This window comes from Rhinopithecus roxellana, chromosome 12, assembly GCF_007565055.1.
Source record: "Rhinopithecus roxellana isolate Shanxi Qingling chromosome 12, ASM756505v1, whole genome shotgun sequence".
Taxonomy (NCBI): domain Eukaryota; kingdom Metazoa; phylum Chordata; class Mammalia; order Primates; family Cercopithecidae; genus Rhinopithecus; species Rhinopithecus roxellana.
The window spans coordinates 120,912,117-120,937,360 of record NC_044560.1 but is presented as its reverse complement, the minus strand read 5'-3'; the positions used below and the strand labels follow the sequence as shown (position 1 = coordinate 120,937,360).

Here is a 25,244-nt window from a genome sequence, read left to right as displayed (position 1 = left end):
CCTCATCCTCTCGCTCTACAATGTTCTTCCTTTAATTGGCCTTTGGGAAACTTCTTAAAAGCCTGGATTTGGATCATGTCCCTCCTTTCTTCAAAACTTTGCATGGCTTCTAGCATCCTCATGATGAATGCACAGCCCTTGGCCTCCTTGCTCTACCAGGAAGAGCTCCACCTCACACTTTGTTCCTGACAGATGCCTGTAGACCCCAGGTTCCATCCTCCCCGCTCCATCCATCTCCAGGCCATTGCCTGCACCCCTCCCTGTGCCTGTCACTCTCCCCACTGCATTGCACTGGTGTCAGAAAAGGTGAAACAGACTTTGCAAAACTGTAACTGAGGAAATTATGTTAGTGAAAGAAATCAGACCTAATCGACTCCATCTTGCTTCCAACCTTTCAGCTGTCCTTGTTCATTCCTGGGCATAGGCTGAATTAACTTAGGAAAAGAATTCAGTTCATTGTTTCACTCTGAAACGAAATTGATAATAGCCCTTTCCTGAAAAGACCCCCTTCTTGCCTGGACACCAGCCTGCCTTACAGGACTAACAAATTAGCTACAAGATTAGAAATTACGGTGTAGGGGTCATGCAGCTTCTGGCTCCAAGAGCTTGAACCTCCCCAAGTTGCTCCTGAAGATAACATCACTATTGTAAAACCTAATGTAGGAAAGAGAGTTTCTGGGGTGCCAGTTGAGTTGGTCTCCCCTGTGTGAGACACCCATGGGAAGCCATGGGCGGCCTCTGAGGAGAAAAGTCTCCTTATTGCCTACATGTCTTTATGCCCCGAAAGCAGAACTGCTCGGCGGCATTCCACAGGTTGCTCAGGGAGATAATACTCCCTTCAAGCAGTGGAGTATAATCAAACATCTTGGCTCCTCTGAAACCTGCTGCCACCTGTTTCAGTCCCGATAAGTTAAAGATCTTAAGTAGTTTAGACACACGCCTTTACTCAAGGAAATTCACAGAAACGGCCACTGGTATACATCTTATCGAATGACTCACGAGTTCTCCTTCACTGATTAATCCTTTACCTCATTCCTTCCTCCGCCTCCAATCTGCCATAAGAACAAAGAGCCTGTAAACCAATAAATTGGGCGGAGCCCAAGACCTCGGGGCCGCCACGAAGCCTCCCATGCTCCGGTCCCCGGACCCGCCTTTTAAACACTTATTCTCTTTCTAACTCCTTTGTCTCCGCTGGACTCGGGGTACCCGCTGGGTGGTGTGGGGCTGGTTTCCCCAACATCTAAGATCAGTGCTTGGGGAATTTTGCAGATTCTGTACTGGATGGATCAGCTGACAACACGCAGACCGGTAATCTGGGTCAATCGGTTCTCCCATCCCACCCAGAACAGAAAACAGCATGAAAAACTCACTTCAACCCCCTATGAATCCATCTCCAACCTGACCGATCAGCACTCCCCACTTCCCAAGCCACTACCCGCCAAATTAATTTTGAAAACTCTGACCTGGAATGCTCGGGAGACTGACTTGAATAATAAAACTCCTGTCTCTCGAACAGCCAGACAGCTCTGCGTGAATTACTATTTCTCCATTGCAATTCTCCTGTCTTCATAAACCGGCTCTGTCTAGGCAGCTGGCAAGGTGAACCCACTAGACGGTTACAGAGACCCCGCCCGCGAGCGCCTCAGTGTCCCTACGCCGGGTACCCGCTACAGACCCGTGAGCACGAGCCCGCTCCCTCGCTGGTTTAGGACCTGGGTGACGATGAGGTGACCTGAGGGCACAGAAGGCGCCACAATTACCTGAGCCAGGCGCCTCGGCGCAGTCGCTGCCATCGGACTACTTGGGGAAGGACGGCCCCGGAGCAGTCGGTGACGTCACGGGGCTGTACAGCCGACTCTGTTTACCGAGGACGATTCCTCTCCACCTTCGGGGTTCAGTCACCGCGGTCCCTCCCAGCATTCAGGAGCCATAAACTGGGCAATCCCCCCTCAACACCGATCAACATGGCCGCTATTAGAGGACCCCGGAAGTCTTGGCCTTTCCTTACGTGCACACGTGGAAATGCCTCCTTTCCGAGTCCTCATTGGCTCTGACACGCTGTCGTTTAACGCAGAGCTTTCTGGGTAATGTAGTTCCTCAGGTTCCAAGGCGCTAAAGAGGGTGCTACCCAGAGGCGGGTCTGCAGGAAAAGCCCGCTGTCAGGTGTGGGGCTCTCCTTAAAAAGCGTGCCCTTCTGGCTGGGCGCGGTGGCTCACGCCTGTAATCCCAGCACTTTGGGAGGCAGAGGTGGGCAGATCACGAGGTCAGGAGATCAAGACTATCCTCTCTAATACGGTGAAACCCCCCTCTCTACTAAAAATACAAAAAAAAGTTAGCCGGGCGTGCTGGCGGCCGCCTATAGTCCCAGCTACTCGGAAGGCTGAGGCAGGCAGGAGAATTGGCGTGAAGCCGGGAGGTGGAGCTTGCAGTGAGCTGAGATCGCGCCACTGCACTCCAGCCTGGGCGACAGAGGGAGACTCTGTCTCAAAAAGAAAAAGAAAAAAGACCGCCTTTCTAGGGCAGAGGACGGGTCTCACCTGGCCTTGGAAACTGTGTTGAGATTCGTGGAGAGTAGTGTTTGTAACTAATCACTAAAGAATTTGGAAAAATACTATTTCAGATTTTGGGGAGCTCAAAGCTAAATAATAGGGAGCTCAAGTTAAAACTATTATTTCTCCCAAAGGCTGAAAATCCAAATTACCACACTGTTTGATACAGTCGTTCAGTCGCAAAATACCTGCACTGGAAGCTGAGGCTGATAAACGTTAAGTTTGTGAAGGCCCTCAGAAGCATTAGAGTCCCTAAGGCAAATCAAGGAAGTTAGAGATGTGGCTCCCCTAAAACAGTGCAAAGTTGAATCTCTGCGATTCCTACAGAAAACAACTCTCCTGCTCATAGAATCTGTGAAGGGAAAATCTTATGGCCTCAAAATTACTAAAGGGAAAAGTCAAGCTGGGAACTGCTCTGGGCAAACTTGCCCCATTCTATTCAAAGTCATCCCTCTCCTCACTGAGATAGAACCATATTCTGATTGCCTCCTTTGGAAGGACTTATCAGAAACTAAAAATAATGCAACTGTTTGTCTCTCTACCTGTCTACCTGTGACCTGGAAGTCCCGTCCCTGCTTCGAGTTGTCCCCGCCTTTCTGGTCAGAACCAATGTACTTCTTACATATATTCACTGATGTCTCATGTCTCCCTAAAAGGTATAAAACCAATCTGTACCCCAACCACCTTGGGCACATGTCAGGACTTCCTGAGGCTGTGTCACGGACATGCTTCCTCAACCTTGGCAAAATAAACGTTTTTTTTTTTTTTTTGAGACGGAGTCTTGCTCTTCCTCCAGTCTGGAGTGCAGTGGTGGCTTCTGGGCTCACTGCAAGCTCCGCCCCTCAGGTTCAAGTGATTCTCCTGTGGCAGCCCTCAAGGTAGCTAGCATTTACAGGCACCCGCCACCACGCCCAGCTAATTTTTGTATTTTTAGTATAGACGAGGTTTCACCATGTTGGATAGAATTCCTCCATTTCTCCCATCTGCACAGCACTCACCTGGTCCATCAACTCATCTGAATTATGCGGGTATACTTCACCCCATGCTCACTGCCTTCTCATTAACCCAGGAGTCTGTTCTCCAGTGTGCAACCAGATAGATCCAATGAAGATCTGGGTTAGATCACCTCTTTCCCCGTCCAAGCATCCCAGCACCTCCAAAACAGATGCTCAGCTTTTCAGGCAACCACATTACAGGCCTGAATCTTGACCCCTGGCTTTTTGTTGCTATGAGAAAGAATGGATGCCCGCTGTACATAGGTCCAAACTCTGCCACACCTCAAAGCATTTGCACAAACTGGTTCCTAAAATAGCTTTCTACACCTGTTTGCATTGGTTGCCAGAAATAAGAACACTTCCATTAGTCCTTGGCTGGCACTCAGGACTCTGAGCTTGGTGTTTCCACAGGTTCCCCACTCCCAAGAACTGGAAAAACATCAAGTGAACACCCAAGACACCATAATCTCAGACAACACACAGGTAGTGTCAGGTTCAGGGAGAGACTGGGACACTTTCTCTTTCCCTGTGTTGGCACCAGAAGCATTTTCAGTCTGCAGATCCCATGAAAATAAGAAGGCAACTGTGACCAGCTCCAGCTGATCCAAACTCCGCTGATCCCTACACAACCATAAAGCCAGGGGTCCTGGGGCTAACTGATTAACCGATTTCAATTCTCAGTGCTCCTTCTTACCATCTGTGACCTTGAATGAAGACTGCACTTCTCAGTGCCTCATTGTCCTCATCATCCTCATTCCAGTCTGTTCTCTGAGAGGCTTTTGGAAACTGTTAAAGTCCTACCAAGGACAGGACCCTCTTTCTGTTCACAACCCTCCATACATCCCAGGACACTCAGACTGAAGGCACAACCCCTAAGACAGGTGTGACTCTGGCTCATGTTCAGGTTTTACTAGGGCTTTTTTTTTGTTTTTTTGAGAGATGGGGTCTCACTATGTTGCCCAGGCTGGTCTTAAGCTTCTGAACTTAGGTGATCATGACACAACGTGGTTAACAGGTTCTGAGATGTTCATGGCTCAGATGCCCCTCTAAGCCTTTGCACCTGTTGGTCCCTCCACCTGTATTACTCTACCTGGGGTGAAGTCTGTAATACACAGCATTTACCTGAGCTAGGTCCCTCAGTGTGGCTGCTGCCATCAACTGTGGGTGGAGCAGGCATCACCCAGGCAGTGCCTGTGAACCTCAGACCTGCCACTTGGGAGCAGAGATGACTCCTCCTCTTGTGCCTTCTCTGTCCCAACCGAGTACTCCCTGGCCTGACAAGCATGCCCAGAAATCCCTCATCCTGGGCCTTGCAACTAGTGCCTTCTGGGAAAAGTACTTCCCAGAGCTCTCAGTCAACAAAGGTGGGATCCTCCAAGAGCAAGCAGAATGCAGACCATGTGACACTCTGAGGGCTGCTGGAAAGCCCTATTCACACCTCAAGGGAGAAAGGCTATTGATTCTTTGTAAAAGCATCAAATAGGTATCACATCAGACTCTAGAAAGCTCATCCTGCCCCCAGAGAATAAAAATACTATTTGAGATGCTCCTAAACGTTACTTAAGTGGCCATATCATTGGCATCATTCAGACTTAACAATGTGTGCACTCAGAGTTGAGAACATTAAGTATTGATTGCTCTTTAAATTCATGTAGACTGAATCATTAGTCAGTTTTGTCAGTTTCATTGTTTTGTTGGGAACAAAAGAAAATTCTCCGTAAGACATAATGACAGGATGGGTACAGAAAACAGTCAGAAAACATGAATAAGACCTAATATTTGCTACCATAACAGAGTGGCTATAGTCAAAATAATTTAATCATACATTTAAAAATAAAAGAGTATAATTGGATTGTTTATAATATGAAGGATAAATGTTGAGGTGATGGAGACCCCATTTACCCTATGTGATTATAACGTATGGCATGGCTACATCAAAGTATCTCATGTTATCTTCAAATACATATACTACTATATAGCCACAAAAAATAAAAATAAAGGCCAGACACCGTGGCTCATGCTTGTCATCCAAGCACTTTGGGAGCCCAAGGCGGGTGGATCACCTGAGTTCGGGAGTTCCAGACCAGTCTGGCCAACATGGAGAAACCGCATCTCTACTGAAAGTACAAAATGACCCAGGTGTGGTGGTGCATGCCTCTAATCCCAGCTACTCGGGAGGCTGAGGTAGGAGAATCACTTGAACCCTGGAGATGGAGGTCACAGTAAGCTGACATCATGCCATTGCACTCCAGCCTGGGCAACAAGAGCAAGACTCTGTCTCAAAAAATAATAAAAAATAAATAAATAAATTGCTGGGCACGGTGGCTTATGCCTGTAATCTCAGCACCTTGGGAGGCGGAGTCAGACAGATCATGAGGTCAGGAGTTGAAGATCAGCCTGACAAATATGGTGAAACCATGTCTCTACTAAATATACAAAAGTTAGCTCGGTGTGGTGGCAGGCACCTGCAGTCCCAGCTACTCAAGAGTCTGAGGCAGGAGAATCACCTGAACTTGGGAGGCTGAGGTTGCAATGAGTTGAGATCGCGCCACTGCACTCCAGGCTGGGTGACAGAGCTAGAATGCTTCTCAATAAATAAATAAATAAATAAATAAATAAATAAATAAAATAATAAAGATCTAATGACAGGGAAATAGACAGATGTTGGTACACCCTGAAGCAGGTAGTGAAGCTGGCAGTTGGCCACTGGTTCCCACAGAAAATTGCTCTACTGATGCTAGCAAACCCCAGAATTGGGGCTCAATGCAGGAGGGTTCTTGGCTTCATAAAGGAAATGATTCAAGAGCAAACCAACAGTGTAAAGTGAAGGCAAAGCAAGTTTAGGAGAGCAACAGAGTACAGGAAAACGGCTGCTCCACAGACAGAGCAGGGCTACTCCACAGGCAAAGTAGCACGGGGATTGTTGGCTACCTGTATTTACAGCTACTCCTTAATTATGTGCTAAATAAGAGGTGGGTTATTCATGAATTTTCTAGAAAATGGTGGGGAGTTCCCAGAACCAGGGGTTCCTTCTTTGTTAAATTACATGAGGTAGCTTCTGGGCACTGCCATAGCATTTGTAAACTGCCAAGGTGCTGATCGGAGTGTCTTTTAGCATGCTAATTCATTAGAATGAGCATATAATAAGCAATGAGGGTAACTAGAGTTCATGTTCATTGCCATCTTAGTTTTACTGCTTTCAGCTGGTTTCTTTTTTTTTTTTTTTTTTTTTTTTTTGAGACGGAGTCTCGCTCTGTCACCCAGGCTGGAGTGCAGTGGCCGGATCTCAGCTCACTGCAAGCTCTGCCTCCCGGGTTCACGCCATTCTCCTGCCTCAGCCTCCCGAGTAGCTGGGACTACAGGCACCCACCAGGTCGCCCAGCTAGTTTTTTGTAGTTTTTAGTAGAGACGGGGTTTCACCGTGTTAGCCAGGATGGTCTCGATCTCCTGACCTCGTGATCCGCCCGTCTCGGCCTCCCAAAGTGCTGGGATTACAGGCTTGAGCCACCGCGCCCGGCCTCAGCTGGTTTCTTTAGTGCATCCTATTTTGACCAGATCCTGTTTCATCATGAGCAGGGTCATGACCAGTGCTTAGAAAACAAGTCCTGCTGATCTATGTCACTATGACGATCACTATGTCAATATGTTTCTTAATCCACATGCTAAGGTGTACTCAATTTCCTTATCACATTGACATCTGTCTCAAAGGAAGAGCAACTTAACCAATGCCACTGTGGTACACATCAGTGGCTACAACTTTCACAAAGCACAGGTAAAAAAAAGGCCATCTGAATGACAACATAAACACAGCATCTGAGCTCCAAAATTTCATCTACTTACAAGAAAGTGGTTATCATTTTCCAGTGACTGCAGGAATAGTTTCACACTGGGAACTGGGATTATCTCAGAATAAATGCTTTTATTTTATTTTTATTTTTTGAAACAGGGTCTCACTGTGTTGCCCAGGCTGGAGTGCAGTGGTGTGATCTCAGCTCACTGTAACCTCTGCCTCCCAAGTTCAAGTGATTCTCCTGCCTCAGCCTCCTGAGTGAGTAGCTGGGATTACAAGCATGTGCCATCACCCCTGGCTAAGTTTTGTATTTTTAGTACACATGGGGATTCACCATGTTGGCCAGGCTGGTCTCAAACTCCTGACCTCAAGTGATCTGCCCATCTGGGCCTCCCAAAGTGCTGGGATTACATGTGTGAGCCACCGCGCGTGGCCTCAGAATCAATTACAGGTGCGGTGGCTCATAGCCCAGGCCTGTAATCCCAGCACTTTGGGAGGCCAAGGCAGGCAGATCACTTGAGGCCAGGAGTCTGAGATGAACCTAACACGGCGAAACCCCATCTCTACTAAAAATTCAAGAAACAGCTGGGCATGGTGGCTCACACATGTAATCCCAGCTACGTGGGAGGCTGAGGTGGGAGAATCACTTGAACCTGGGCGGTGGAGGTTGCAATCAGCCAAAATCACACCACTACACTCCAACCTGGTCAACAGAGTCTTAAAAAAAAAAAAAGTACTCCAAAAAAAAAAAAAAAGTAAGCAGCAACTCAAATATCTATAAATGGATGAATGAATGAATGAATGAATGAATATACAATGACATCTCATGGCAGACTATACTTCTCAGCAATATAAAATGAACGAACAACTCATATAGCTACATTGACATCAAAATAAGCATGATGCAAGAGAGCACCCAAGGATTATAAGAGAAAACACTTTATTACATCAGTCAGAAAATTCCAGAAAATGTAAAGTACTCTATTATACAGCAAAGTAAATCAATGGTTGTTTGGAAAGCAGAGAGAAAAACTTTATAAAGGCTCCAGGTAAATACAAAGGTGATAGATTAGATAAATTCATTATTGTGACTCTGATGAGAGTTTCATGGGATTATAAGAAAATTCAAGACTTATCCTACAACTCAAATATGCATATTTTATTGGATGTCATTTATATCTTTATTTTTGAGACAGGGTCTCACTCTGTTGCCCAGGCTGGACTGCAGCATTGGGATCTTGGCTCACTGCAACCTCTGCCTCCCAGGCTCAAGCAATCCTCCCATGTAGCTAGGACTAAGGTACATGCCACCATGCCTGGTTATTTTTCCTAGAGACAAGGTTTTGCCATGTTCCCCATGCTGGTCTCAACTTCCTGGGCTCAAGTAATCTGTCTCCCTCAGCCTCCCATAGTGCTGGGAATACAGGCATGAGCCATGACGCTCAGCCTATACCTTATTACAGCTTTTATCATATGATTTAAGAGAAAAATACAGATTTGCCACTATTTTTGGTGACAGGTTTGGCAATTCTATATTGACGCTACCAATTCTTCTCATGCCCCAAGTGGGGAAACTAGCCTCCATAGAAGCAAATATTGACGTAACAAGAAGGTTATTTCTACCTGATTAAACTGGATCGCAGGCTGGTCACAAAGCTACATCACTGAACTGAGTTCTTTTTCCCTATCCTGTTCCTCCTGTTAATACAGGAGTTACTTTAAGGTGACCAGCCCAAAAGGTCACATGAATCCACAAAACCTTTAGATTATTTCCTCTGATGAAAGCTTAGCTAGACAACATTCATCATTATGGAAGTCCTGAGTATTTCTGTATCTGCTTATCCATCACAGACATAGTGACTGCATAACTGTGGACACACCTTTAAAAGACATATATTTCGCCGGGCGCGGTGGCTCAAGCCTGTAATCCCAGCACTTTGGGAGGCCGAGACGGGCGGATCATGAGGTCAGGAGATCGAGACCATCCTGGCTAATACGGTGAAACCCCGTCTCTACTAAAAAATACAAAAAACTAGCCGGGCGATGAGGCGGGCGCCTGTAGTCCCAGCTACTCGGGAGGCTGAGACAGGAGAATGGCGTGAACCCGGGAGGCGGAGCTTGCAGTGAGCTGAGAGCCGGCCACTGCACTCCAGCCTGGGCGGCAGAGCAAGACTCCGTCTCAAAAAAAAAAAAAAAAAAAAAGACATATATTTCAGCCGAACACAGTGGCCCATACCTGTAATCCCAGCACTTTGGAAGGCAGAGGTGAGCAGATCACCTGAGCTCAAGAGTTGAATTCGAGACCAGCCTGTGCAACATGGTGAAACTCGTCTCTACTAAAAATACAAAACATTAGCTGGGTGTGGTGGCACACACCTGTAATTCTAGCTACTTGGGTGACTAAGGTGAGAGAATCGCTTGAACCCAGAAGGCACAGGTTGCAGTGAGCCAAGATGGTGCAAATGCACTCCAGCCTGGGTGACAGAGTGAGACTGTGCCTCAAAAAAAAAAAAAAAAAAAAAAAGGTGTATTTCAAAAACTTTGTTGCTGTCCCCTCTGCTGACTATAAATGCAGAAACTAAGTAACCATAACATTATAATTTCACCCTGTAACCTTACAACCTGTGATGTTGCCCTATAGAATTCTGGATATCAGGGCACAAGTGTGCTGTGTAAGATCTGCTGAACAGAGAGTTCCTTCAACAGTATTGAGCACAATGCAATATACCTCATAAGATAAAATTTTGTTGTGTTCAAAAAAAACCACCAATCTTTCAGTGTGGTATTGACATTAAAATAAAGAAACCACCAGAGGTTGTTATAAAAACTGTACTGTACCCAGCTGACCTATGGAACCCACAATCTGTAGTATCCACGCTACAGATAAAAGACCACAAAGCCCTGAAGTCGTCCATTGGAGGCCTTGGGCAGCTATGCAAAAAGGCCACAAGTGGAGAAAGCCATATTCTACATTCATGCAGTACCCTGAGCCACACAGTTTAGCTATGCTGTCCTTCAAGGTAGCAGGACCCAGGCCGGAGTGTGGTGGCGTAATCTCGGTTTGCTTCAACCTCTACCTCCCAGGGTTCAAGCAATTCTCCTGCCTCAGTCTCCTGAGTAGCTGGGACTACAGGTGTGCCACAATGCCCGGCTAATTTTTGTATTTTTCGAAGAGACGGGGTTTCCCCATATTGCCCAGGCTGGTCTTGAACTCCTGACCTTGTGATCCACCCACCTTGGCCTCCCAAAGTGCTGGGATTATAGGCATGAGCCACTGTGCTCAACCGAAGTAGTCTATCTTTTGAAGTCAGCACAAGAGTCCTATGGGACAAAAATGGGGAAGGTCCATGGTGTAACTTATCAGAAAGAAATGAAAAAGCAAGAAGTGCTGAGGCTACTCAATAAATCCTTCTATGACTAGATCAGGAATTAAAAATTAAAGAAATAAAAAAGCCCCAGCATGCTGACTCACACCATGCCTATAATACCAACACTTTGGGAAGCCAGGCAGAAGGATCACTCGAGATCAACAGTTTGAGACCAGCCTGTGCAACACAGCAAGACCCTGTCTCTACAAAAAATATAAATTTAAAAACTTTTAAAAAAAGGCCATGAGCAGTGACTCATGCCTGTAATTCCAGCACTTTGGGAGGCTGAGGTGGGCGGATCACGAGGTTAGGAGTTCAAGATCAGCCTGACCAAAATAGTGAAACCCCGTCTCTACTAAAAATACAAAAATTAGCTGGGCGTGGTGGTGGGTGCCTGTAATCCCAGTTACTCAGGACGCTGAGACAGGAGAATCACTTGAACCCAGGAGGCAGAGGTTGCAGTGAGCCAGGATCACACCACTGCACTCCAGCCTGGGCGACAGTGAGACTTTGTCTCAAAAACAAACAAACAAACAAACAAACAAACAAACAAAACAAAAAACGAACAAACAAACAAAAAAACTTAAAAAATCCTCGTGAATGGGATACAATGTACTTCTGGAATACGAAATAGGTGAATGACGCAATGTGGGCACCTACCAAGTAGCTGAGGTGTAATGGCTTTTGCCAGAGAAGTGGTAGTCACATAAATCTAGCAAGATAACAGGGCATACTAAAAAATATAGTACAGATGCCACGTACCTGGAGTTTTTTCAATCTGGGCACATGGCACCCTCCAAGGATCTCCTCCCATGTTATACAGAAAAACATAATTGGCAGAGCACTGGCTCAAACCTAGAATCTCAGCACTTTGGGAGGCTGGGGTGTACAGACTGATTGACCTCAGGAGTTCGATACTGGCCTGGGAAACATGGTAAAACCCTATCTCTACTAATACAAGAAAATAGCTAGGCATGGTGGTGCACGCCTGTGGACCCAGCTACATGGAGACTAAGATGGGAGGATCACTTGAGCCTAGGGGGCGGAGGATGCAGTGAGCTATGATTGCAGCACTACACTCCAGCATGGGTGATGGAGTGAGATCCTTTCCAAAAACATGGAAAAATAACATTCCCTATACATCTACAGTCTTTTTCTCATCTCAGTGTTCTAGGATCCAATGAGAAGGCACAATGCTTTTTTGCAAACATTACACTCAGAAGGCATTTCCATAGTGACAGCTCTCCTGTGAGTTATGAAGCCAGACTTCTGGATAAATATCCTATGTTTGTCACACTAGTGAGGCCTTCATTCAGTGTTAACTATAATCCTGAAGGAATACAGAGGTGTGGCTACAAAACTGCTGCATTTATTTTACTTGTAAGGACTTTTCTCTAGTGTGAACTCTCCAATGTCCAAGGAGAGCAGACCTTCGGGTAAACATTTTCCACATTTGCTGCAATCACAAGATCTTACTCAGGTGTTTGCTCTCCTGTATTTACTGAGACTGAACTCACTGCACTCATAAGGCCTTTCTTTTATGAACTCTCTGATGATGACGAAGTGAAGAGATTTGCCTAAATTTTTTTTCACATTCACTACACCCATGAGGCTTTTCTCCAGTGTGAACTCGCCTGTGATTAGTGAGACTGGAGCTTTCAGCAAAAGATTTCCCACATTCACTGCACTCATAAGGCTTCTGACCAGTGTGAACTCTCTCATGAACACGGAATGTAGAGCTGTGGGTAAATGACTTCCCGCAATCGTTGCATTCATAAGGCCTTTCTCCAGTGTGAACCCTCTGATGTGCAATGAGTTGGTACTTGTGCCTAAAAAATTTCTGACAAGCCTCACATGCATAGGGCTTTTCTCCACTGTGAATTCTCTGGTGTGCAAGGAGGCGAGACTTCCTCTTAAATAATGTTCCATATTCCCTACACACAGAAGGCCTTTTTCTAATACGACCAAGCTTGTGTTGAACGAGGTTACTCTTGTGATTAAAACATTTCCGACATTATCCACATTTACAAGGTCTTTCTGTGAACTCGCTGATGATTCCTATGGTGCCCTTTTTCATTGTAAGATTTCCCACATTCTCCACACTCATAAGGTCTTTCTCCAGTGTGAAATCGCTGAAACATTTGCCACATTCTCCACATTCCTAAGGTCTTATTCCAGTGTGAACTCTCTGATGATTACTGAAGCTAATACATTTGCTAAAGGATTTCCCACATTCTCCACATTCATAATGTTTTTCAGCGTGAACTCTCTGATGATTACTGAAGCTATCATATTTGCTAAAGGATTTCCCACATTCTCCACCCTCGTAATGTTTTTTTCAGTATGAACTGATGATTACTGAAGCTATCATATTTGCTAAAGGATTTCCCATATAAGGGAAACACAAACTCGGTTTTGCTGTTTGACTTCTCCCCAGTGTGAGAGGCCTCCTGCTGAAGCAATACTGAAATGGGCAAAAAGTCCTTCCCACTCTGACTGAAGACAGGTGACTCCCCTGACACATGGAACTTACACCTCTTCACAAACAACGCTTCCTCAACACTGCCTCTGTAGGGTTTCTCTCCAATGTACTCATTCTGGTGTTGATGAAAGTTTCCACTGTCATACAATTTGTTCCCCCAGGCCTCACAGCTGTGCAGTTTCTGCTTGTGATGTGTTCCCTGATGATCTCCCACGTGCAGAATGTCTCCTAAGATAGAGCCGCACATCTCACAGGGGTGGGCCTTCTTGGGAGACACACCTGCCATAGGAATCCTGACCCTCTTTGTATATAAATAACATAAAGGACACAAGCAGGTGTGTAACACAGGGAGTAAAGGCAGGGTCTACAATTCCTGCATCTGCAAACCACTCATCTGCAGAACTTTACGTCCTCATGACATGTGAGTGTTGTAGAGAGGAATTTGTCCAGGCCAAGGAAAATAGGAGCACAACACAGCAGCTACTGCTGGAGGACAGTTTGTAACAAAGTATATATATTTGCTAACACAAATCTCTATGCAAATACTGGAGAACACTGTAGATGGCGACTTAAGTAAAACGGATGAGATTTGGGGTCCAGAGATGTGAAGATTAGATAGGAGGATGGATATTAGGGTATGAATTCATGTACAAGTAGGTCAAGGGTTAAAAGAAGAGTAGAAGAGATAAGGTAGACAAGTGACAAGTGTGATGCTCTCAAGAATGAGGAAGAAAAGACAAATTATGTGTGCCTACTTCTCTTGCCACAAAAATACTACTAAAATAGAATACGTTGCTGGTATGCTTTCAATAAAGCCCTGACTCCATGACCTCCTCCAGGATAACACTCTTTTTTTTTTTTTTTTTTTTTTTTTTGAGATAGAGTCTTGCTCTGTCACCCAGGCTGGAGTGCAGTGATGCTATCTGGGCTCACCACAACCTCTGCATCCCGGGTTCAAGCAATTCTCTGCCTCAGCCTCCCAAGTAGCTGGGATTACAGGCACGTGCCATCACGCTCGACTAATTTTTCTATTTTTAGTAGAGACAGGGTTTCACCATCTTGGCCAGGCTGGTCTTGAACTCCTGACCTCATGATCCACCTGCCTGGGCCTCCCAAAGTGCTGGGATTACAGGCATGAGCCACCTCGCCCAGCCCAGGGTGTCAGTCCCGAGGGACTCATTCCTTCTGAGCCCATTATGCTGAGGCTGAATTCACTTGCATCTTCTGGAGCAGGGAGGAATGTGCATCCCATCACAATGATGATCAAGTACATGGGAAATGAATAACGTACAGACTAAGTGAAACACAGAACAAGGGAACTGTGGGGAAAAGAAAGAGAGATCAGCCTGTTACTGTGTCTATATAGAAGGAAGTAGACATAAGAGACTCCATTTAGTTCTGTATTTGAAATGCTGTTAATATGTGACCCTACCCCTAACCTTGTCCTTGCAAGAGACATGCGCTGTGGTGACTCAAGGCTTAATGGATATTGGGCTGTGCAGGATGTGTCTTTGTTAAACAAGTACCTGAAGGCAGCTTGCTGGTTAAAAATCCTGCCCAAATCGCTTCTTGGCCTTTTGGCTAAGATCAAGTGTAAAAATCCTGCCCATCCCTGGGCAATGGAACATCTCGGTGTAAAACCCATTGTGTGCTTTGTTTACTGAGCAAGGAGAAAACCGCCTTTAGGAATAAGGTGGGACTTGCTGGAGCAATGCTGCTAAAAGGTTTATGGAAATGTTTGCATATGCATATCAAGGCACAGCATTTTCCTTTGAACTTATTCATGTCACAGAGATCTTTATCCGTATGTCTTACTGCTAATTTTATACCTACAATGATCCTATTATCCTGCCACTTCCTTTTCTTTGAAATGGTAAAGATAATTATCAATAAATACTAAGGGAACTCAGAGACCGGGGCGGTGTGGGTCCTCTGTAAGCTGAGCGCCGGTCCCCTGGGCCCCGCTTTTCTTTCTCTATACTTTGTCTCTGTGTCTTATTTCTTTTCTAAAGTCTCTCGTTCCACCTAACGAGAAACACCCACAAGCGTGGAGGGGCAGGCCACCCCTTCAGGGAACAGCTAACATTGTCTCAGAACAACTCAGCCCATGAAAGCCCATGAGAGAAAAAAACTGAGTATTTCAAGGAGAATTTCTTTTTTCTTTTTTTTTTTTTTTGAGACGGAGTCTCGCTCTGCGGCCCAGGCTGGAGTGCAGTGGCCAGATCTCAGCTCACTGCAAGCTCTGCCTCCCGGGTTTACGCCATTCTCCTGCCTCAGCCTCCGAGTAGCTGGGACTACAGGCGCCCGCCATCTCGCCCGGCTAGTTTTTTGTATTTTTCAGTAGAGACGGGGTTTCACCGTGTTAGCCAGGATGGTCTCGATCTCCTGACCTCGTGATCCACCCGTCTCGGCCTCCCAAAGTACTGGGACTACAGGCTTGAGCCACCAAGCCCGGCCTCAAGGAGAATTTCTAAAGAAGGTCTTACAAGAACAGCCTCTGGTCTATGTAGGCAGTGATGTAGTCTGTGAAGGCAATTCCCACCACAGGAAGGCATAAGAAAACAGCAGCTAGAGAAAGGAAGTAGACTCTGGGTACACAGGAACCTGAAATCTGGACAAGGACACCCAAACATCCACAGGACTAACAAGGTGGGCTTCTGACTATGAATCCCTCCCTGGGAGCCTGCAGTAAAGCAGGTGTTGGGCTGCTCCAAGAAAGGAGCAGGGCAGTATGGACACCTCAGTCCTACCAACCAAGAACCTATCCATAGAACTGAAGCAGGAAGCTGTGTCCACGCTCCTGACATGAGAAAGTCTTGCCACTGGGGAAAGAGGGGGGAAAGCAGAGACTAGCTCGGGTCACAGGGTGAATGTGAGCAACTTACCCAGGGAGGATATAAGTGCCAGGTTCTCCAGGGTCACATCACAGTACAGGCATCTCTGAACCTCACTAAGGAGATTCCATTCCTCCCGGGGAAATTTCACAGCCATGTCTTCAAAAGTCACTGTGCCTTGTTATGACGTCGACAGATGAAACTACAAACGGCCCCTATGCTGAGGTACCACAATCCCTCTCTCCCACACATCTACTCTCGCACGTCCTCCTCAAGGTCCTCAAACATAGGAGAAACTAGGCCCACTGGTCATGGGGTAGAGCCACCAACAATAATTAGTTGAACAAATAGGTATCTGTGCGGTGGCTGTGACATAAGAGTCCACCCCCTCCTGACAGGCACTTCCCCCAGTATGGCCGAGGTCATGGAGAGCCCAATATGGCACCTTCAGCACAGCAGAGATGCCCTCTCTGAATGCACATCATTCTTTAGACTTCCAGGTACATATCCATGTCCATCCCCAGCTCACTGTCACACACCACTGGCCTCTCTCTGGCCTTTAAACAACTTAAAGTATCTTTTTTTGCTTCTTTGTTTGAGACGGAGTCTCACTCTGCCGCCAGGCTGGAGTGCAGTGGCGCGATCTTGGCTCACTGCAACCTCTGCCTCCTGGGTTCCAGCGATTCTTCTGCCTCAGCCTCCTAAGTAGCTGGGACTATATAGGTGCTCGCCACCACGTCTGGCTAATTTTTGTATTTTAGTAGAGATGAGGTTTCATCATGTTGGCCAGGATGGTCTTGATGTCTTAACCTCGTGATCCATCTGCCTCAGCCTCCCAAAGTACTGGGATTACAAGCGTGAGCCACTGCGCCCAGCCACAATTTAAAGTATCTTTTTTTGTTTTTTGTTTTTGTTTGTTTCTTGAGACGGAGTCTCACTCTGTCGCCCAGGCTGGAGTACGGTGGCGCGATCTCGGCTCACTGCAAGCTCCGCCTCCCGGGTTCACGCTATTCTCCTGCCTCAGCCTCCCAAGTAGCTGGGACTACAGGCGCCCACCACCACACCCGGCTAATTTTTTGTATTTTTAGTAGAGACGGGGTTTCACCATGTTAGCCAGGCTGGTCTCGATCTCCTGACCTCATGATCCACCTGTCTCGGCCTCCCAAAGTGCTGGGATTACAGGCGTGAGCCACTGCGACTGGCCTAGTTTTTTGTATTTTTAGTAGAGACACGGTTTCAGTATGTTGGCCAGGCTGGTCTCAAACTCCTGACCTCGGGCGATCCACCTGGCTCAGCCTCCTAACGCTCTGGAATGACAGGTGTGAGCGCCACTGCACCTGGCTCGATACATTTGATTTGGAAACCGATCTTGATGACATCTATAGAATATCAGATGTCATTTCTTTTACCAATATTGTAACCCCAGGGGGAGATTTCAACCCACAATAGTAGAAGACAAAGGAGGGAATTAAGATACTTTAAGTTGGCTGGGCATTGTGCCTCACTCCTGTAGTCCCAGCACTTTTAGAAGCTGAGGTGGGTGGATCACAAACTCAGGATTTTGAGACCAGCCTGGCTAACATGGTGAAATCCTATCTCTACTAAAAATACAAAAATTAGCCGCGTGTGGTGGTGCACACCTGTAATCTCAGCTGTTCAGGAGGCTGAGGCAGGAGAATCCTCAGGAGAACTCAGGAGGCAGAGGTTGCTGTGAGCCTAGGTCGTGCCATTGCACTCCCACCTGGGCGACAGAGCAAGACTCCATCTCAAAAACAAAAAAAAAAAAAGAAAAAAAAAAGGCCAGTCACATGGGGATTGCATCGTGAATAAGAGAGAGCAACCACGGCAAGAAAGCTTTGTAAAAATGAAGAGTGTAACGGCCTGATTCCCTCAGGAGGATGCCATTGACTTATTTGAATAACTCTGGATATAGAAATGGAATTGAAACTCACTACAAAGTATAACAGGAACTTTGCCTGGTCCCATTGATGGAAAGGTTTCAGAGGCTAGGATACATTACTTTTGTTTTCTTGAGACAGTCTCACTCTGTCACCCAGGCTGGAATGCAGTGGTGCAATCTCGGCCCACTGCAACCTCCGCCTCCCGGGTTCAAGCAATTCTCCTGCCTCAGCTCCTGAGTAGCTGGGATTACAGGTGTGTACCACCACGCCCGTTTAATTTTTGTATTTTTAGTACAGATGACGTTTCACCATATTGGGCAGGCTAGTTTCAAGCTCCTAACATCAAATGATCCACCTTTCTCGGCCTCCTAAAGTGCTGGGATTAGAGGTATAGGCAGGAGCCACTGCACCCGTTCAGATACATTACTTAAGACAGTGAAGTGGTCGGTCATGGTGTCTCACACCTGCTATCCCAGCACTCTGGGAGGCCGAAGTGGAAGGCCTGTTTGATCCCAGGAGTTCAAAACCAGCCTGGACAACATGGCAAGACCCTGTTTCTACATACCTACATGAGAGAAAAATTTTTAAATATATAAAAAGGGAGTTAAATGGGAAAGAAACTTGCGCTCAGGCCATTTGTGGTCGTACCAATATCACCAGGCATGCAGGTGGCAAATCACATTGGGCCTTCATTTTTGGCCTTACACCACATCATGGTTGACACCACCCAGAGTGTGTATGGCCCATTCAAACCAATCCACTATTACCACAGAATTCCAATTCTACTGGATCCTAAAAGGAGTGGTGGTATCAAGTAATTCTATGAAGGCCTCCTTGCACGGCTCCACAGCAACACAGAACCACGTGTGGCATCAGCTATCCATGACCCTATTCCACTTCTTTGCTTCACTTGCCAACCCCTCGGCAATGATGACGTTTCGCTCAATTCCTCCTGTACTTCTGCCTGCATCTCATGCCTATTATCTCCATGGAAGTCCGCGCCATGACAAGCTATGCCGTCTGATACACCTGACATTGTCACTTACTTCCCTCTCCTGTGTGAATGCATAACACAGGTTATGAATGACAATCATATCACCCAAGGACCCAGGCAAAACATCCAGTCCTCAGCCTCCAACCATTCCCTTCTGGCCCCCTGAAACATTTACTACCTTATTCTGAAGTGTGCCCTCCAAAACGGGACCCATGGCTAACTCACCTTAGTCCAACATTAGCTGTCATATACCAGATGTCTCCAATATCAATTCTTTCCCAGATATCCCAACCTATGTGAATAAGCATCTCAGACTCTTAGCATGGTGAAAACAACCTTCCTTATATCCCCAAAGAATATTATGCCTACTCCCAACTCGCTCATCTCAGCGGATACAGCTTCTATCACTGCTGTTGCTAAGACCAAAAACCCTAGAGTCGTCAGGCACAGTGGCTCAAGCCTGTAATCCCAGCACTTTGGAAGGATGAGGCGGGTGGATCACCTGAGGTCAGGAGTTCAAGACAAGCCTGACCAATACAGTGAAACCCTGTCTCTACTAAAATTACAAAAATTAGCCAGGCGTGATGGCATGTGCCTGTAGTCCCTGCCACTCAGGAGGCTGAGGCAGGAGAAGTGCTTGAACCCAGGAGGCAGAGGTTACAGTAAGCAGAGATCATGCCACTGCACTCCAGCCTGGTGACAGAGCAAGACTCCATCTGAAAAAAACAAAACAAAACAAAAAAACCCCAGCGTCATACCTGAAACCCTCTTGCACGTCCTTACCGACCATGTTAGAAAATCTAGCTACTGCTTTACCAAACGTAAATCACAATTCAACATCAGTGAGGTCACACCGGAGAAAGGCCTTATAAGTGCAGGGAGTGTGGGAAATCATTTAGATACAGATCCCACCTCACTGCACACCAAGGACTTCACACTGGGGAAAGACCTTACAATTGTAAGGTCCTGACCTTGTGATCTGCCCGCCTCCGCCTCCCAAAGTTCTGGGATTACAGGCGTGAGCCACCACACCCAGCCAAAAAAAAAAAGTCGGGGCACAGTGGCTCACACCTGCAACCCCAACACTCTGGGTTGAGGTGAGAGGATCACGAGGTTAAGAGCTCCAGACTATCCTGGCCAACATGGTGAAACCCCGTCTCTACTAAAAATACAAAAATTAGCTGGGCATGGTGGTGCAGACCTGTAATACCAGCTACTGGGGAGGCTGAGGCAGGAGAATCGCTTGAACCCGGAAGGCCCAAGTTGCAGTGAGCCAAGATTGCACCACTGCAATCCAGCCTGGGTGACAGAACGAGACTCCGTCTCAAAACGAAGTCTCTTAAGACCAAGGAGAGCGAGGTGCGCTGGCTCATGCCTGTAATCCCAGCACTTTGGGAGGCCGAGGCAGGCAGATCACAAGGTCAGGAGATCGAGACTATCCTGGCTAACACGGTGAAACCCCATCTCCACTAAAAATACAAAAAAACTAGCCAGGCACGGTGGTGGGCGCTGGTAGTCCCAAACCCTCGGGAGGCTGAGGCAGGAGAATGGTGTGAACCTAGTGGGCAGAGCTTGCAGTGAGCCGAGATTGCGCCACTGCACTCCAGCCTGGGCGACAGAGCGAGACTCCGTCTCAAAATAATAATAATAATAATAATTTCCCACATTCCCTACAATTGTAAGGTGTTTCCCCAGTGTGAAGTCCCTGGTGTTCAGTGAGGTGGGATCTGTATCTAAATGATTTCCCACACTCCCTGCACTCATAAGGCCTTTCTCCGGTGTGAACACGCTGATGGTTAATAAGGCTGCCCTTCTGACTGAGGTACCGCAACCCACCTCTCCCACACAGCCACCCTTGCCCATCCTCCTCCCAAGGTCCCCAGCAGAGTTGAAACTGTCCACTGGTGCCTTTGTCTCCTCATGGGCTCCCTGGTCAACTGCCATCAGCAATAAGCAGTAAGGGGACAAATAGGCATCCATGCTGAGGTCCGGACATAAAAAGGTCCACCCCTTTCTGAATAGCGATATCCAAGCTCACGTAAAGCCCAGGGCAGCTGCCTGAGCCCATCGGACAAACTCGCTCTCTAAGTATACATCATTCTTTATACTGCACAGACACATGCCCATGGCCACGCCCACCTGAGTTTTCCCCACCATCAGCCCCTCTCTGGCATCCCCACAAGTAAAAGTTTGTTTTTGGGGGTTTTTGAGACATAGTCTAGCTCTGTCACCCAGGCTGGAGTGCAGTGGCACGACGTTGGCTCACTGCAGCCTCTGCCTCTCAGGTTCAAGTGATTCTCGAACCTCAGCCTCCTGAGTAGCCGGGACTACAGCCGTGCACCACTACATCTGGTTAATGTTTTAATTTTTTTTACTAGAGACAGGGTTTCACCATGTTGGCCAGGCTGGTCTTTAACTCCTGGCCTCAAGTGGTCTACCCCTTGGCCTCCCAAAGTGTTGAGGTTACAGGTGTGGGCCACGATGCCCAGTCCCCACAAATAAAATTATTTTGTAAGATGAAGAGGGCATAATGGTCCATGATTCCCTTGGAAATATGCAATGGTTTGTTTCCATAACTCTGCTGGTAAGGATGGAATTGAAACTCACTACAAAGTATAACAACCTGGGACCTGAAGGGGGTCTGCCCCACCACACCTGTGGGTATTTCTCACAAGGTGGAGACAAGAGACTGATAAAAGAAATAAGACACAGAGACAAAGTATAGAGGAAGAAAAGTGGGCCCAGGGGACTGGCGCTCAGGAAGTGAGGACATGCACCAGAACTGGTCTCTGAGTTCCCTCAGTATTTATTGATCACAATCACTATCTCTACTATCTCGGCGAGAGGGATGTGGCAGGATGATAGGGTAATGGTGGGGAGAGGGTCAGCAGGGAAACGTGAGCAAAGGACTCTGTGTCATAAATAAGTTTAAGGAAAGGTGCTGTGTCTGGATGTGCACATAGGCCAGATTTATGTTTGACTTTACACAAACATCTCAGTGTAGTAAACAGCAGTACTGCCGCCAGCATGTCTCACCTCCAGCCATAAGGCGGCTTTCTCCTATCTCCGTAAATAGAAAGTACGATGGGGTTTTACACCAAGACATTCCATTCCCAGGGATGAGCAGGAGACACATGCCTTCCTCTTATCTCAACTGCAAAGAGGCCTCCCTCTTTCACTGATCCTCCTCAGCACAGACCCTTTATGGGTGTTGGGCTGGGGGATGGTAAGATCTTTCCCTTCCCATGAAGTCGTATCTCAGACTGTCTCAGTGTGGGGAAACCTTGGACAATACCCAGGCTTTCTTGGGCAGAGGTCCCTGCGGCCTTCCACAGTCCACAGTGCATTGTGTCCCTGGGTAGTTGAGACTGAAGAATGGCGATGACTTTTACCAAGCATACTGCCTGCAAACACATTTTTACCAAGGCACATCCTGCACAGCCCTAAATTCAATACAGCACATTTCTGCGAGCACAGGGTTGGGGTTAGGGTTACAGATTAACAGCATCTCAAGGCAGAAGAATTTTTCTTTTTACTTTTTTTTTTTTTTTTTGAGACAGAGTCTCACTCTGTCGCCCAGGCTGGAGTGCAGTGGCCGGATCTCAGCTCACTGCAAGCTCCGCCTCCCGGGTTTACGCCATTCTCCTGCCTCAGCCTCCTGAGTAGCTGAGACTACAGGCACCCGCCACCTCGCCCGGCTAGTTTTTTGTATTTTTTTAGTAGAGACGGGGTTTCACCATGTTAGCCAGGATGGTCTCGATCTCCTGACCTCGTGATCCGCCCGTCTCGGCCTCCCAAAGTGCTGGGATTACAGGCTTGAGCCACTGCGCCCGGCAGAATTTTTCTTAGTACAGATCTAAATGGAGTTTCTTATGTCTTCCTTTTTCTGCATAGACACAGTAACAGTCTGATCTCTCTCTCTTTCTTTCCCCCACAGGAACCCTGCCTCATCGCATTGATAAAAAGGGTTGTTAGGCTAGGATACATTATCCAAGAGAGCAGAGTGGGAATGAGATTTGTACTCACACCTTTTAAGGTTGTCCCACTGCCACAAGATGTCAAAGTGAAACATCATATTAGGTGTTCAATTCTGGCCTTATACCAAATGTGGATAAATATCCAGAGTATGCTTGACAAATACAAATAGGATCCAATATTAACACAGAATTTCCATGGTTTCCAAGAGTAGTGGTAATCCCAAATCATCCTGTGAATGTCTCCCTGAATGACTCCATAGCCACACAGAACCACATGTGGCTTCAGATATCCATGGCCCTATCCCACTTCCGTGCTGCACCAGCTGAGACCTCAGCTGTAGCAACCCTCCTCTGTCCACCCAATGCCGTGTAAAGCCCAGCCCCTGGATTTGTGAACCAAACCAAACCTACTATCACAGATGAGCATATTTTTCACTGCCCACATGCACCAGGCTGAACGGAACTCCCCAGGCACTCCCAAAGTCCTCTCAAAACGTTTGTGAGGCCAGACAGTGATAAATAGTTACAACTTTGGCACTTTGACTCAGGCCGAAGTGTCATGTTCCCTGAATTACTCCTATGCTTCTGCATACATCTATCTCTTGTCTGTTCTATCCTTGGATGTCTATGTCCCCTTCCAAACTCTACCGTCTGATACATCCTGCCATGATGGTCACTCACACCCTCTCAGGTGTTTAGGAAGCCCAATAAGATCCACTCCTCAGCCTGTAATCACACCTTTCTGGCCCCTGAAAACATTTACCACCATAATCGGAAGCATGTCCTCCTAAGTGGGACCCATAACTAACTTCCTGTAGTTCACCCATTAGCTTTCATATATCGGACGTCTCCAGTATCAACACCCTCCCAGATACCCCATCCTGTATGTCTAGTTATCCCTTTGATGCCACCACTTATTGGCCTCAGATTCTTCATATGGCAAAAACAACCCTCTTGATATCCACAGTGAATATTATGTCAATACCAACTTCATCTCAGCTGACACAGTGTCCATGGTTACAGCTGCAAAGATCAAAAACCCTGGGCTCATGCCCGATTCCTGTTTCATGCCCTTATCATCCACATTAGAAAACCTATCTGTCTGCCAGGTACAGTGGCTCAGGCCTGTAATCCCAGCACTTTGAGAGGCGGACGGATCACGAGGTCAGGAGATCGGGACCATCCTGGCTAACACGGTGAAACCCCGTCTCTACTAAAAATACAAAAAATTAGCCGGGCGTGGTGGCAGACGCCTGTAGTCCCAGCTGCTGGGGAGGCTGAGGCAGAAGAATGAAGTGAACTTGGGAGGCGGAGCTTGCAGTGAGCTGAGCGGAGATGGCGACATTGCACTCTAGCCTGGGCAACAGAGGGAGACTTCGTCTCAAAAAAAAAAAAAAAATGCATGACTCCATTTAGGGGTCATGCAGCTTCTGGCTCCAAGAGTCTGAACCTTCCCAAGTTGCTCCTGAAGATAACATCACTACTGTAAAAGCTAAGATCAGTGCTTGAGGTATTTTGCAGATTCTACACTGGATGGATCAGCTGACAAATCAGTTCTCACATCCCACCCAGAACAGAAAACAGCATGAAAAACTCACTTCAACCCCCTATGAATCCATCTCCAACCTGACCGATCAGCACTCCCCACTTCCCAAGCCACTACCCGCCAAATTAATTTTGAAAACTCCGATCCCGTAATGCTCGGGGAGACTGATTTGAATAATAATAAAACTTCTGTCTCCCAAACAGCCAGACAGCTCTGCCTGAATTACTATTTCTCCATTGCAATTCCCCAGTCTTCATAAACCGGGTCTGACTAGGTAGCTGGCAAGGTGAACCCACTGGACGGTTACAGAGACCCCGCCCGCGAGCGCCTCAGTGTCCCTACGCCGGGTACCGGCTACAGACCCGTGAGCAGGAGCCGCTCCCTCGCTGGTTTAGGACCTGGGTGACGATGAGGTGACCTGAGGGCACAGAAGCCACCACAATTACCTGAGTTTGGCGCCTCGGCACAGCCGCTGCCATCGGACTACTTGGGGAAGCACGGCCTGGGAGCAGTGGGCGCCGTCACAGGACTGCAGAGCGGCCTCCGGGCACCGAGGACGATTCGTCTCCACCTTCGGGGTTCAGTCACCGCGGACCCACCTAGCAGACCGGGGCCACTCACTGGACACACACGTATCGCCGATCAACTCGGCCGCTACTAAAGGACCCCGGAAGTATCGGCCCTACGTTAGGTGCACACACGGAAATGCCTTCCTTCCGAGCCCTCATTGGCTCTGACGCGCTGTCCTTCAACGCAGAGCTTTCTGGGTAATGTAGTTCAGCAAGTTCCAAGGCAGTAAAGACGGCGC

General features: G+C 47.2%; 1 protein-coding gene across 4 annotated transcripts in view; it reads right to left on the bottom strand.

Moving 5' to 3' along the window:
* The window catches only part of ZNF587 (zinc finger protein 587), a 33,744-nt gene extending 8,500 nt beyond the window's left edge, over positions 1–25,244 (bottom strand). For 2 of the 4 annotated variants that reach the window (XM_030942280.1, XM_030942282.1), the window contains exon 1: positions 24,883–25,244. In XM_030942280.1, the coding sequence (XP_030798140.1) occupies positions 24,883–24,915 (33 nt within the window). In that variant the 5' untranslated portion in view covers positions 24,916–25,244. Of the gene's footprint in view, positions 1–1,760; positions 2,017–24,882 lie in introns of those variants that run through there. The other 2 variants (XM_030942279.1, XM_030942281.1) reach the window with 1 other exon arrangement.